Source organism: Rhinolophus sinicus, chromosome 1 (genome assembly GCF_057876585.1).
Source record: "Rhinolophus sinicus isolate RSI-liver-muscle chromosome 1, RSI-T2T, whole genome shotgun sequence".
Lineage (NCBI taxonomy): Eukaryota > Metazoa > Chordata > Mammalia > Chiroptera > Rhinolophidae > Rhinolophus > Rhinolophus sinicus.
Window position 1 is genome coordinate 92,337,512 of NC_142501.1, and position 14,051 is coordinate 92,351,562.

At 36.8% G+C, this 14,051-nt stretch overlaps 2 protein-coding genes and 1 pseudogene across 50 annotated transcripts in view; 1 reads left to right on the plus strand and 2 right to left on the minus strand.

Moving 5' to 3' along the window:
- DCP1B (decapping mRNA 1B) overlaps positions 1-14,051 on the minus strand; it is a 51,840-nt gene that overhangs the window by 19,741 nt on the left and 18,048 nt on the right. The window contains exon 1 of one of the 6 annotated variants that reach the window (XM_074325166.2): positions 9,602-9,741. The exons of the other annotated variants lie outside the window; for them this stretch is intronic. Within the exon in view, the coding sequence (XP_074181267.1) occupies positions 9,602-9,605 (4 nt within the window). The 5' untranslated portion in view covers positions 9,606-9,741. Of the gene's footprint in view, positions 1-9,601; positions 9,742-14,051 lie in introns of those variants that run through there. 6 annotated transcript variants of the gene reach the window in all.
- CACNA1C (calcium voltage-gated channel subunit alpha1 C) overlaps positions 883-14,051 on the plus strand; it is a 721,586-nt gene continuing 708,417 nt past the window's right edge. For 10 of the 44 annotated variants that reach the window (XM_074325145.2, XM_088801740.1, XM_088801789.1 and 7 more), the window contains exon 1: positions 886-1,427. In XM_074325145.2, the coding sequence (XP_074181246.1) occupies positions 1,292-1,427 (136 nt within the window). In that variant the 5' untranslated portion in view covers positions 886-1,291. Of the gene's footprint in view, positions 1,428-4,669; positions 4,767-14,051 lie in introns of all 44 variants that reach the window. The other 34 variants (XM_074325153.2, XM_019757260.3, XM_019757269.3 and 31 more) reach the window with 8 other exon arrangements.
- Positions 10,029-11,492, minus strand: LOC109461211 (tRNA-splicing ligase complex subunit RTRAF pseudogene; annotated as a pseudogene).

A 14,051-nucleotide genomic window follows, 5' to 3' on the forward strand; every position in this document is an offset into this window, starting at 1 on the left:
GTAAACGTGAAGTGGATCACTGACATTCAGCTACTCAATTAAGTGTAAATACGTTTGTGTTTGGGTGGTTTTTATCTTAGTTACAAGACTAGCAGCCCAGGCTACTTTTTGGTTACCCAGTCCTTTCGTTGGACACTGAGTCTTCCAAAACTACCAAAGGAGAAAGGTGGTAACATGGGAGACAAACAGTATAACTAAAAAATTTGAGGCCCAAGGGCAGAGGGAAAACCAGCCATTTGTGTCTCATCTGTAGAACATATTAGTAGAAATATTTTGGGTGTCACTTTTTTTGATGTTACACATTTGTAGCATTTGACATAAGGAACTAGATTTTCATAAGGGTAGGATGCCAAGGAAACTGTTGATACAAATAGAAAAGTAGTCTGACAATGTCATTACCATGAGATAACTGAAACGCAGATTTAGGGAGGGAAAATGCTGTAAAACATCTTTCACATGTCAAAGCAGAATGAAGGCAAGACTGGGTTTATAAGTTATATAAGACATTGTGGAAATTTCTTTAGGACCTGACCGTTTATCTCTAAGGCAACATGACTTTCAGATTAAAATGGATCATTTTGAAATAGCTCTTTTCATTCCAGTTAATATTTAGCTTGAACATAAAATTTAAATAGCCAAGGGGGGAAGAACAGATTTACCAACAGTCCTGGCTGCTGAAAGGTAGCACCAAGATAAAATGTAGAACTGGGCCTATTTTTTTCCTCCCTAAAATAGTTTTGCAACTTGTGCTGCCTTCCACTGGGAAGGGAGCAGTGAGTTACATTCAAGTGCACATTCCGGCTGAAGTTTTCTGTCTCTCAAGGCCCAAGGTCCCCTGACCCCTGGACAAACCTATCAGTCTTCTACACAAGAGGGTGTGCCAGAGTCGCTCGCGGTGACATACGAAAACCAGAGATCATCATGCTCTAGGGAGGCGATGAGCTGACAGGCGGACGGAAACCATTAACCTCACATTTCAATCCCAGTTTTCCTGTAAAGCCACTCGGGGAGAGGCCCACCCTTAGGTAGGCAGTGAGCAGAGCAGGGAAGCAAGAAAAAGGCAAGGTTGAAAAGAACCAAGGAGGGAGTTGTGGTTGTCAGGATTCTAAAAGGAATTCCTGCAACCTAAATTCGCAGTGATGTGATGTGGCCGCATGAACCTGGACAGCACTGAGATGTTTCTGAGGGAATGGTTTCTAGGTTTTGAAAAATCACAAGGAGAAAAGCTCACAAGCAGGATCTTTACTTATTTCTAAAACTCAGCCTATCTGCACACATCTGGATATTCGCCATGCTTCGAGCCTTTGTTCAGCCTGCAACGCCTGCATACCAGCCGCTTCCCAGTAACCCGTCTGAGACGGAGGGGAAGTTTAAGGGCACGTTGGTGCATGAAGCTCAACTCAACTATTTCTACACCTCTCCTGGAGGTAAGAGACCCCAAAGTGGAGTAAAGAATAGGAAGAACACATTGAAATTTACTCTGAAATATCTAATGACACCCAGAATGTGTGAGTCCCCGCTCTAAGGGCCCATCTTTTGGCCATCCTCTTTGTATTTAACACAGGATTTTTAACAGCACAGTTGTGAAATTCTGCCTAAAATTGCACTGTCCTGGTTTATGTTATGATTTGGAAATTCTCAATTGAAAAAAAGCAGGGTCTGAAGCAACAGGCGATGCAATATTCCCTCTGTGTATCTATTAAAACACCAATCTTTTCCTTTTCTTTTAATTCTGCAAGAAAGATTAAGGAAAGCAGAATTTCCATGTTAGATTTCATGTCTGACAAGAGAGAAAGTCAGGTGCTTATATTTCATAATGATATTTTCTTCTTTTTTAATTTCTTCAGCAGAAAACCTAAAGCTGATCAAATTTAAGAGGCTAGTAAAGAGGTCATCAGAGCAATATTAAATGGCTTTAAATGCACACTCATTTGGAACCCTTTGATTCTTCTTAGCATAGCACATTAGTTCATTCTGAACCTTCTCTTGGGATTTACCTCATCTAGATTCTGCTCCCAGTAAATATTTCTATACAATCTGTTCTTTGAAGACATTTATTATTTTTCCCATATTTTACTCCAAATACCTTTCAACTCCAAATCGTGACTGGTAGTTTGCAATCTTTTAACAAAGATTCATGCTAATATTTGTGCAACTTTAAAATGTAAGACATATTTCCGTACCGCAGATATACATCATTACATAGGCAAAATTTAAACAGGCAGGATAAGGATACCTGATTTGGTAATGCTTCTTTCTGTCTCTCTCAACAATAGTCAGTATGAAGCAAAAAGGGATTTAAATTCTCTCTTTTTACTAGGAAAGCAAAAGTTGCAGTGTAAATTACACAAATCTCTTCTGGGCACTTAAGGATAAACCCAAAGTTTAAAAATTCCTTCAAACCCTATTTCTTTCATGCGATGTTTCTCAAATGAGTGGAATAATAAGCCCGATATAAGGACCAGGAACATCTAACCATATATTTGGTGTAAACACTTATTTTTGAGACTTTGTTTAAATACAATTTTTTTATTTTATTTATTATACCACTTATCTAGTTCAAGTTTCTATAAGTTTCACCAGATTGATGACTAGTTACTGGCATTAGGCGCTTAGCACACACACTCAGCTATCACCCTTCCGAAAGATCCCAAGATAGTTAAAAAGCAGAAAGTTAGAAATACGAAATTTTAGAGTTGGAAGTTAGCTAAGAAGTGTGCAGTTCAAGAACCTATTTCAGTAATGAGTAATGTGTGGTCTAACAAATCTAAATAACTTAGGCAAAGTCATTTTTCTTGGGTCAATCTGTTTTCGCTAAAATATGGTCCTCCCTCAGCCTCACAGATGAAATAAAAAAAGTATTAAAACAATTTTTATGTTTGATTTGTAGGTTTAGTTACATGAGATGGAAATTAGTCTTTTTTAAACCAAGGTTCATGTAGACCTTCAAAAGGAAAGAATGAAGGATGGGAGGAAGGGAGAGAGGGAGGAAAGGAAAAGGAAAGAAAGAAGAAGGGAATAATGGAACCGCGATTTTTAGTACTGGTGGTACTTTTATGCAGTAAACGCTTGAGCAGCAAGCAGGTTGCCCATACTGGCACCCACGGCTGGAAAACATAGGCTATGTTTGGCCATACTGTGCTGGTTCTGTACTTTGGCCCCGTTTGGAATGCTTTGCACTAAAAATGCTTCCTGCCAGCGTGCCCTTTAATGCCTTTAAAGTAATGTTCCTTCACTCACCTCTGCCTCAGCGTTATTGACCAAACACGGACACAATCGGGGAAAACAAAAGCTTCGCTGGCCACTGAGAGTCTACATAACACTGTTATCTTTGGCCCCAGGTCTGGTTCTTTTCACATGACATAGTTTTACTGCACCTCACAAATCATGATCTCATGATCTCAAAATATTGGACGACTCACAGTAGATGAGAAGCAGTTTCTATTTTATGGGTGACTAATGCTCATGAACATTAGTTTGGGGCAAACAGTAGAAAACCTCAACAAATACTGTGAAGTAAAAACAACCTTCTCCTTTCTAAATAAATTAAATTAATTAGAAAGTTAATGTCATAAAAACAACAAAAAATAACCTCTCAACTAAAACATACTAATTTGGATTAAATTAATACGTATCTCCAACTATAAAGGATAATTTATTATCTTCAAATAAAAAGATGGATTTAGCTTTTTGAAAGTTCTCATTTATAACAAAGGCATGTTATGTCATCAGACCTCCCTAATCTCCACAGAGGTCATTATCCTCCCAAAATGGCAATCTGGAGGTCTGCTACTAACCCCAGGCTCATGAAAGGTCAGATGGAATCTTCCTTATTATACGCTAACTTCCTAATTTGATTTATTTCAGGGGAGAGTTCCTTTAATCTAAGAGATTTGACAGAATTCATTTTTTTAAAAGATCTAATTGGGGAAGGGGAACAGGACTTTATTGGGGAACAGCGTGTACTTTCAGGTCTTTTTTCCAAGTCAAGTTGTTGTCCTTTCAATCTTAGTTGTGGAGGGTGCCGTTCAGCTTCAAGTTGTTGTCCTTTTAGTCTTAGTTGTGGAGGGTGCAGCTCAGCTCCAGGTCCAGTTGTCATTGCTAGTTGCAGGGGACACAGCCCACCATTCCTTGCGGGACTCGAGGAATCGAACTGGTAACCTTGTGGTTGAGAGGATGTGCTCCAACCAACTGAGCCATTCGGGAGCTCAGCGGCAGCTCAGCTCAAGGTGCTGTGTTCAGTCTTAGTTGCAGGGGGCGGAGCCCACCATCCTTCGCGGGACTCGAGGAATCGAACTGGCAACCTTGTGGTTGAGAGCCCACTGGCCCATGTGGGAATCGAACTGGCAGCTTTCGGAGTTAGGAGCATGGAGCTCTAACTGCCTGAGCCACCGGGCCGGCCCCAGAATACATTTTTAAAAATTAGGAAGTAGAAAAAGCCATAGGTAATAATAAATATAAAGAAGAACTACTTATTCTGTTTTGTTGGTCATTTAAGTTTATATTTCCATCTTGTTCAAAATCTTGCTAATTAGTTCAAAATCTCCTAGGCTGCAAATAACAACGTGAGTTCCCTAAAGTGTCTTTCCCCCTCTCTGAACTCTTACTCAGCCTTAGGCAGTCTTTCCTCCAGGGATAAACAGTCTCAACTTTTTCTTTGCTCCCATAGTTTTTTGTACATCCTTTGAGTAAAAAAAAGGAAAACACATGTCATAATGAAGTATTGACACGACTGTTCCCTCCGCTGGACTATGAGCTCCTGGAAGGTAGGCCTTTGTCACAACGCCCAGCATAATAACTGGCATGTGGCAGACATTCCACAAATGTCTGCGGGGTTGAACTGAAATCTCAGACTTCAAGATTGGACGCCATCAATGCTCCTATTAATTGCTCATGTTAATAGTTATCACTATTCTGGCTTAATTGAACATCACAGACGGGATGTATTAGATCCGCTGTATCGACTAATCACACCTCCTACCAAGGATCACAGCATGGGGGGAAGGGCTCTCCTCACATCGCCCCTTCTGTTCTTCCAGCTTCACTCAGGGTTTATTTTGCTCCAAATATTGATGGGATTTTGTCTTTAGGGTATGAGCTCCCTAGGATTGTATATTTCTATTAATTCAGCACTAAGTGGACACTAATATACTCATTTTATGTGTATTTATTATACAACAATTTTACCATATACCCGTCTTCCTGACTACCTGTCAGGCACTGGCAATGAAGAGCTCAAAGAATGCAACTAATCTGCGAAATTTCATGCATTTCTCTTCGGAGTATAACTAATAGTATTTTGATCTAGCAGAAAAAAATAAGATAGTCATATCCAATCATGTCTGCTAATAGTAATCTGAAGCTTACATATATACGTACCTAAATTATCTTAAAAATATAAGATTTATATGCAATGTTAATAATTCCAGGAACACAAACATATTGAAAATGTATTATCTTAAGTGAATGTCTATGTAGCAAAATGAGTCATAGTCATATAACTATAGTTCGTGAGAAATATATGTTTCAGCTAAACATAAAACAGAGTATTTATACAGGTCAAAATTCATTCCAGTGAAAAACAGACTTCCTCATATTTGAATCAGATTATTTAATCAAGTGTTTAATGATTATAGGAATACCTTTGCTGAAAATACCGTAACTATAAACATATATGATCACTAAAAACTTTCCAAGATTTTTATATAGCAGTGGTCTAGGAAAAGAAGACTGATGTTACTTCTTGATTGAACAAAAGTGAGCCCGAGTTTCAGCACTTTTTCCATTTTGACCTTATTCTATAATTATGGATGTAGTAGATACTACTTTTCCCAAAAATCTTTGTTATAAAGTTAAATCATGTTTTGTTCCTACTATTAAATAAGAGCTCTTAGGTTGTAGATAGAATAATTCTAACACCAGCTCTTGGCTAAAATTGTTTTCTTTCTCCAAAAAATCCATAAGAACACGAAAAAAATTATAATGTTTCCTTCTGTGGGATAAGAAGTAAATGAACCCAGTTGTTTCAAATTGATTATTTAAAACTATTTTCTAAGTGATTTTTGGACAAAAGTTAGTAATATTAAAAATTGACTCGAAAAGTACAGACATGAACCCTTAATGTAGCCAAAATGAGCACTTACTATATGCAAACCGCTGTGTTAGGGTAGGGAAACTGAAAGATGCTTCAGTCATTAATCATTTCAAGAAACGTTTTGGAATCCAGTTTTTCTCTGCCAAAATTTAGACTTCTATGTTGTCAAACTGGGCTCGCAAAAACAAAATATAAAATACAGTCCATCTCTAAGCCACAATATTACTCTTTATATTACTCTCACATAGTATCTATCTATCTGTGCTTCATCACATATTACTTTGGCACATGGGTTCATCCTCTCCTAAGCATGCCAGATTGTTAAATTAAGAAGTTTAGAGATGCACATACATTTCCCTATTAAATTCATGTGAAGGTTCCATATATAATGAGTCTCCCAATCGTAAGGGATGGAAATGTAGAGACTACGTGAATTGGGTGGTCAGGGCGAAGAGAAGTATTGTTTACCCATATTGTCTGTGTGTGTGTGTGTGTGTGTGTGTGTGTGTGTGTGTGTGTGTGTGTGTGTGTTTCAAGGAATTGTCAGGTATCACAACTCAACACATGGAAAAACAAAGACATGAAACCCAAGAGATATCACAAGGCTCCCAAGCAAAATTTGCTTTACACGAGAGTTTTCAGGGCCTTCTTTAACTGACAGAATGCCAGTTCTCTAGATGAATAGTCTCCTTTAGAGTTTAGATCGCTTCCCTTCAGCATGAGCTGGGCACTGACAAAGAATACAAAAAAGTAATTCTGGGTTTAAGGTCAGAGTGACAAGTTTCATCGCTCAAGTCATGGTAGATGTGTAATCCTTAATCATATATTAAAACACATCAGCTCTCTGGACAATGATACATAATAGATCATTTTTCAGTTATTAGATTGGTGCAAAAGTAATTGCAGTTTAAAAGGTTAAAAATAATTGCAAAAACTGCAGATACTTTTGCACCAATTTACTGTGTTTCCCTGAAAATAAGACCTAATCAGAAAATAAGCCCTAGCACGATTTTTCAGTATGATATCCCCTGAACGTAAGCCCTAATGTGCTTTTGGAGCAAAAATTAATATAAGACTCAGTCTTATTTTGGGGGGAAACACGGTAATAGAATGGCAATGAAGGCTATAGACACAGAGTGATCACATTATAATATTTTAATTTCAGTGGCCTTCTTTCTTTCTCACTAAGCAGAGACTTAGCTGGTTGAAAGCGTCCTTGGAGGTTATCTAGTACAACCAACCACTCCTCACACATACTGTAAATGAGCCTCAGGATTATATAGATTACCTATTCTGGTGAAACATGAAATGTCAGACTCCTTGTCTTCCATTCCATATTGCACTGATTTGAATGAGTTTACTTTCACAATATTTATATTGTGAATACAATGATATTCTATTGTTATTCCTGCAAATCTAAGATTCTGTCTAGTAAAAATGTTAAGTACTTTTAGCCATATAATTACTTTAAAGATGTTTCTTGACTCTAGAGGGCTTCAGGAGTTCAATAAAATCCCTAAAATTGTATACAAAATGCTGTGTACATAAGCAAACAGATGTTTTTGGAGGTCAGAAAGTACAAAGCATAGAGTCCTGGAACACAGTAGGCAATCAGAAAACATCTGAGGGAGGCAGGCAGGTGTGAAGGAAATTCATCAGCTTCTCAAAGGGGTGTGTGATCCAAAGAAGGTTAACAACTACTATTTGAGGCTATCGATATACCAGTAAATACCTTAGAATGGAAAAATCAACTCTCAATTATCTCTGGGCAGATAATAAGGCTTTCATTTTCTCAGTAATAAATGTTCACTTTTAACCATTCAAAGTGCATTTGTAATAATCGCCTGAACTAATTCCAAGGTTAAGAAAATAGGTAACGTCCCGAGGTATTAGAACTGGTTAAGTTGGGAGACTTTTCATCCCTCCAGGTGGCTGAAGTCCAGGAGACTGGAGAAACACGGACTCCTTAGCACCCTCAGCCATAGTAAGGGTGAGCCCCACAGTTCAGCTTCCATTACTGCTTTGCATTAGCTGAGAGGTGAGATTTTTCCATCTTTGTCACCAACTAGGGAACAGGGAAGAATTTTGGAAAGCTAAGCCACTTTGTGGCTCTTTCTCAATCACTCCAAGCAGAGTGTCTTCAAAGCTGGACAAAAACATCAGACATATACACATACAACAATTCTAGAATTAATATAAATGATTTCCTTCCTTCTACTTGCTTTGGGTTTACTTTGCTCTTCTCATTCTAATTTCTTAAGGTGGAAGCTTGAATTATTCATTTTAAGGCCTTTCTTCTTTTCTCATATGATGCTATAAACTTCCTTCTGAGCCCACTTCAGTTTCATCTGACGTGTATTTTCATTTTTATTTAGTTCAGATATATTTAAATTTTCCTCCTTCTTTGATTTGGGTTATTTAGAAGTGTGTTGTTTAATTTCTAAATATTTGGGGATGTTTCAGATACCTTTCTGTTAATGATTTCTAGTTCAATTCCTTTGTGGTCAGACAGCATACTTTGTATGATTTCAATTTCTTAAAACCTTTTAAGGTTGCTTTATGACCCATCATAAAATTTTTCTTGGAGAATGTTTCATGTGCACTTAAGAAGAATGCACATTCTGCTGTTGTTGGACGGAATGTTATATAAATGTCAATTTTGTCAAGTTAGTTGATAGTATTGTTCAGGTCTTCTATATCCTGAACAATGTTGTTTTCTATTTGTTCTGCAATTACAGAAAGTACTGATGTTTCCAAATATAACTGCACATCTTTTTTATTTTTCCTTCAATTTTATCACTTTTTGTTTCACATATTTTGAAGCTCTTTTCTTAGGTACATATATATTAATGATTGTTATGTATTTTGGGTAAACTGATCCTTTTATCATTATGTATTGTCCTTCTTTATCCCTGGTAATTTTTTTGTTGTAGGTGTTCTGATGTCTACTTTGTCTGAAATCAATATAGCTACTCTAGCTTTCTTTTAATTAGTATCTTCATTGTATGTCTTCTTCCATCTTTTTACTTTTAACCTACCTATATTACTACATTTAAAGTGGGTTTCTGGTAAACAGTATATAGTGGGGTCATGATTTTTTATCCAATCTGACAATCTGTCTTTTAATTTGTATGTTTAGACCATTTACATTTAATGTAACTAGTGATATGGTTGGATTTAGACCTACTATTTTATTTTTTATTTTATGTTTTTCTTCCCGATTTTTGCTATGCTTTTACCTCCTTTCTTACCATCTTTTGGATTACTTGAAATTACAATACACATGCCTAGCTTTTCGAAGTCTAGTAGTTTTTACTTTACCACTTCAAATAAAATATAAGGCTTTACAATTACATAGGTCTCTTTACCCTCCCATATATGTTATAGTTGTCACATGTATCACATGTACATACATTAAATTCCCTCCTGACAATGTTATTACTTTTGTTTTCAACAGTCATATGTATTTTAAAAAACTTGAGAAAACAAAAAGTCCATTCTATTTACCCATATATTTACTATTTCTGTTGACCTTCCTTCATTCTGCAGTTCCAATTTTCCATTTAATACTTCCATTCAGTCTGAAGAACTTCTTTTAGCATTTATTTTAAAGTAGGTCTGATGACAAAGAATTCTTTCAATTTTCCTTTATCTGAAAATGTCTTTATTTCACCTTCATCCTAAGGGATATTTTCACTGGAGATAGAGTTCTAAGTTGACAGTTCTTTTATTTCAGCGCTTTAAAATGTTGCTCCACTGTCTCCTGGACTCCATGGTTCCTGAAATCTGTAGTCATTCAAAACATTTGTTCTCCTGTATGTAATGTATCATTTTCCTCTGGATGCTCTCAAGATTCCCCCCCCCCACACCCACTTTCCCAAACTTTATTAAAGAAAAATCAATGATGATTAATCTCTAGAACATAGTTAATTTTTTAGGATTCTTCCCTCGAAAATGTGACGTTTGATTTCCAAACACATGCCAGAGCGTACATGATTCCCAACTGTACTAAGTAGGTGAGAGATAAAATCCTAAGATGTTCAACTTTTGCCAGTCTGTGGTCTGTCTTTGGATCAGCAATAATTGCTGAACAGCTACTATGGCTTCATTAATTTTTGTCTGCAGCTCTCTGAGCTCTTTTATATGTAGCAATTGCAGAACTTGAGCAGCTTCATTAAGAACTGCATCTCCTGTGTCAAAACCAAGAATATGCTTATGTAAAGCAACAGGAAAGCCCTCTTTTGTTACATCTGCTTTAGCAACTGCATCCTGCATCAGTCACTCCTGGACCAAAATGCAAATTGCCTTAAGCATTTCCAGGTAATCATCATGACGCTGAATCTGAAGAAGGTTAGCCAAAGCCATTACACAAATAAAGCCTTATAATCAGGATTATTTACATCCAAATTGACAATGGTCCTGCATTTTTAGTTACTGTTGTCAGCATTTTTTTTGTATTATCAGGTACAAAGTCCTTGTATTTTTCAGCATTGTCACCATATTCAAATCTAAACCAAGCTAAACCAAGAAGCCAGTCAATTGCTACTTGTCCATCTTGAATCTTAAAAAGGACAATTAACATCTTTGAGATACTTTTCAAAGAACTTGGCCAATCATAGCTGTGGATGTTTCTTAAATTACCTCTGTCTTCAATGTTGTTGTGTTTGATTTTCTGATCTTCAAGCCAAATGATAAAGTTTCTAAATTGTTTCATCTTTATAGTTGAAGCCAGCAGGATTGTGGAAGGTGAGGGCTGTCAGCTTGTGTCAGAATATAGGCCCCGATTCTCCCTCTGGTTCCCTAGGCTTCGGCCTGGAGAGGAGAGGTGAGGAGGTGCAGACAGCTCAAGATTTTTTTTTTTTAAATCGGTTTTTCAGTAGTTTGATTATTATGTTTATGGGCATGGTTTGCTTTGGGTTTATCCTGTTTGGGGTTCACAGAGTTCCTTGACGCCATATATTTGGAAAGTTTTCAGCCATATTTCTTTAAATATTTTTTCTACACCAGACTTTTTCTCCTTTCATGGGACTCCAATGACACAAATTCAGACCCCTGGATATTGCCCCATAGATTTCTGAGGACCTGGGTCTTTGTTTGTTTGTTGTAATCCTTTTCCTCTATATTCTTCAGATTGGATAATTTCTACTGATCTTTGAATTCACTGATTTTTTATTCTTCTGTCATCTCTATTCTGCTAGTAAGCCCATCCACTGAATACTCTATTATTCAGTTCCAAAATTTCTATCTGGTCCTTTTCTATACCTATTTTTCTGCAGAAAATTTCCATCTTTCCATAGATTTCAAGAGTATTCAGTTTTACTTCATGGAAAAGTAATAAAGGCTGTCTTACGACTATTGTCTTATAATTACAACAGCCAGACCATCCCAGAGTGGCCATCTGTCGATTGTTTTCCCCTTGAGATTTAGTCAGGTTTTTCTCTGCATTAGTAATTTTGCATTGTATCTTGGACATTTTGATTATGTGGTGAGACTCTGAGTCCTCTTAATATCCTCCAGAGCATGTTGATTTTTCTTGTTTTGTTTTGAGAAGGTAATCAATTAGGTTAGATTTAGACCGGCAGTTCTGTCTTGCCTTTTGTGTGCAATGGTTCCCATGTCAGTTCCATTTTCAAAGCTGTTTGTGTCTGCCCCATAAAGATAAACCACTTACACATTAGTCTGGAACTTGGATAATGGTTTATATTGTACGTTAGTGCTCAAAGCCTTTGCAATGTTTCTTTGCTCTGTTACATGTATGTGAAGCTCATGAATGAGGCAAGGATTTGTGTCAGTTCAGATACAGAATTAGGGGATCTCTTTATCCAACTTTCTATTCTAGAGTCTCCCCCATTGTCCAGCTCTCAGGGACCCTTTTCCCAGTCCTCTAGCTAGGAAGTGAGGACTTCTTTCAGTTTTAGATTCTCACACTGTCAGGAAGTGTGCATAGCTTGGGTTGCTCACAAGGTGAAGCAAAACAAAGATGAAAATATATCATTGGATTTCTCCCACCCTCTTCAGACCACAAGGGCCCTTGTTTCCAGTTCCTCTGGCAGAGACAGGTTGTTTCCTGTGATCTTCGGGTGCCTGTGTCACTACCGTCACTGACACAGTGGTAGTTCAGCTTTGCACTGCAACTGGCTTCAGAGTAGGGCTAGGCGAGAAAAAAGGGGCAAAGAGGGCCATTCTCTTCACACTTTGTAGCTCCCAGGAGTCCGTTTCTCTAGTCCCCAGACTTCTCTTGGCTTTTGTTCTTGTGCACAATTCTGTGACCTGACCCACTCCTGAGTCAAAGCCAGGAGATAAAGAAATAAAGAATAAAATCAGGAAACTCATCACCATACTGGTTGTTCTTCAAGTTCTGACTTCCCTTCCCAGTATGCCTGTTATTGTTTACTTTCAGAATCCTCAGTTACGTTTTGTTTTTTTGCTATTCTGTCCATAACTTTTAGTTGTAACCAATGGGAGAGATATGTTGTAATGCATTTACTTTTTTTTGCCTGGTGCTGGAAACTTAATCTCCTTTTCTTATGAGTAGTTATGAAACACTCCAAGTAACAGGTAATGAAAGCCAGAGCTGGAATGGATGGGGAATGAAAAGAAGGACAGAGCTTCACTCTGCCATGTTTAACCAAAAGTCCATTAATCACTTTAAAAGAAACATGGCCTATTTGAAAGATAAGAACTATCTGTGACTATCATTTTCATTCAGTGTATCATTTCCCATTATTTATAGCAGTTTTCCCCAGACTCTACAAATATCAATAAAGGATTCAAATTGTATTTATTTTTTACTACAAAACTACACAATATGGTAAATTCACTTCAAAACTGAGGAGGAGTTTTCTAAAACAGTTTTTATCCTAAATATCTTGATTTTCGCCTTTTGTGATTTGCTCTAAGCTCTAGGCTTATGTCTTCGATGAAATCAAGCAGTTCAAAAGAATTTCATTCTAATCCTGTAACCGCAGACAATGATATATTCAACCTGTTGGCCTAGCTCTGAAATCTACTGTGTTTCCCCTAAAATAAGACCTAGCCGAACGATCAGCTCTAATGCGTATTTTGGAGCAAAAATTAATATAAGACCCGGTCTTATTTTGCTATACTGTAAGACCAGGTCTTATGTAGTATAATATAAGACCGGTCTTATATTAATTTTTGCTCCAAAAGACCCATTAGAGCTGATTGTCTGGCTAGGTCTTATTTTGGGGGAAACAGGGTATCTGTCATTGCTGGCTACAACTTATCTTAAACATTATGACATATTTGGGGGAATACATTTCTAAAATATATCTCCATATACCAAGATCTTATTTAATTGTGAAGTGGAAAACACAGTAAATGGTTATTAAAGGAGAATGCTATTAAAAAAAAAAGGTCAAATCCAGCTTTTTGTTACATTAGTTAGTCTTTATTTGGTATTCTCCTCTCTAATAACTGCAATACAATAGAGTCTCAACTTTTTAAAAAAGGAACTTGCTTTTTATACTTTGGAGTGCCTAAAAAGATAAGTATTTCATAAAAAGTAAATCTTGCTCAAACACATCTTTTACGTGTTAGTACTTTCACTGCTTGGACCGGGGCTTTTGAAGTTAAGCTTTCTCACTTCAAATGCTGTTTTCATCTCAAAATAGTCATGGGCCATGGTAAATTACTTTATTCCTTTAACCTCAGTTTCCTCATTTATAAAACAACAATAATAGTATTTCCAAGAAAAAGTTATAAGAATTAAATAACCAATATAGAGCATTGACATAGTACCTGGCAGACAGTAAATTCTCAGTAAATGTTTGTTGAATAAATGAATTTTTTGTCCTAACTTTTAACAGCTATCTTATTTACTTTTAAAGCTTATATAGGTCAAATCCTAATGCAACGAAGTCTAAAAAGTATAAAACCTTTACTGTAATAAAACCATATATTTCGTGTTTAGTCAAAACTCAAAGTTATTTATTAA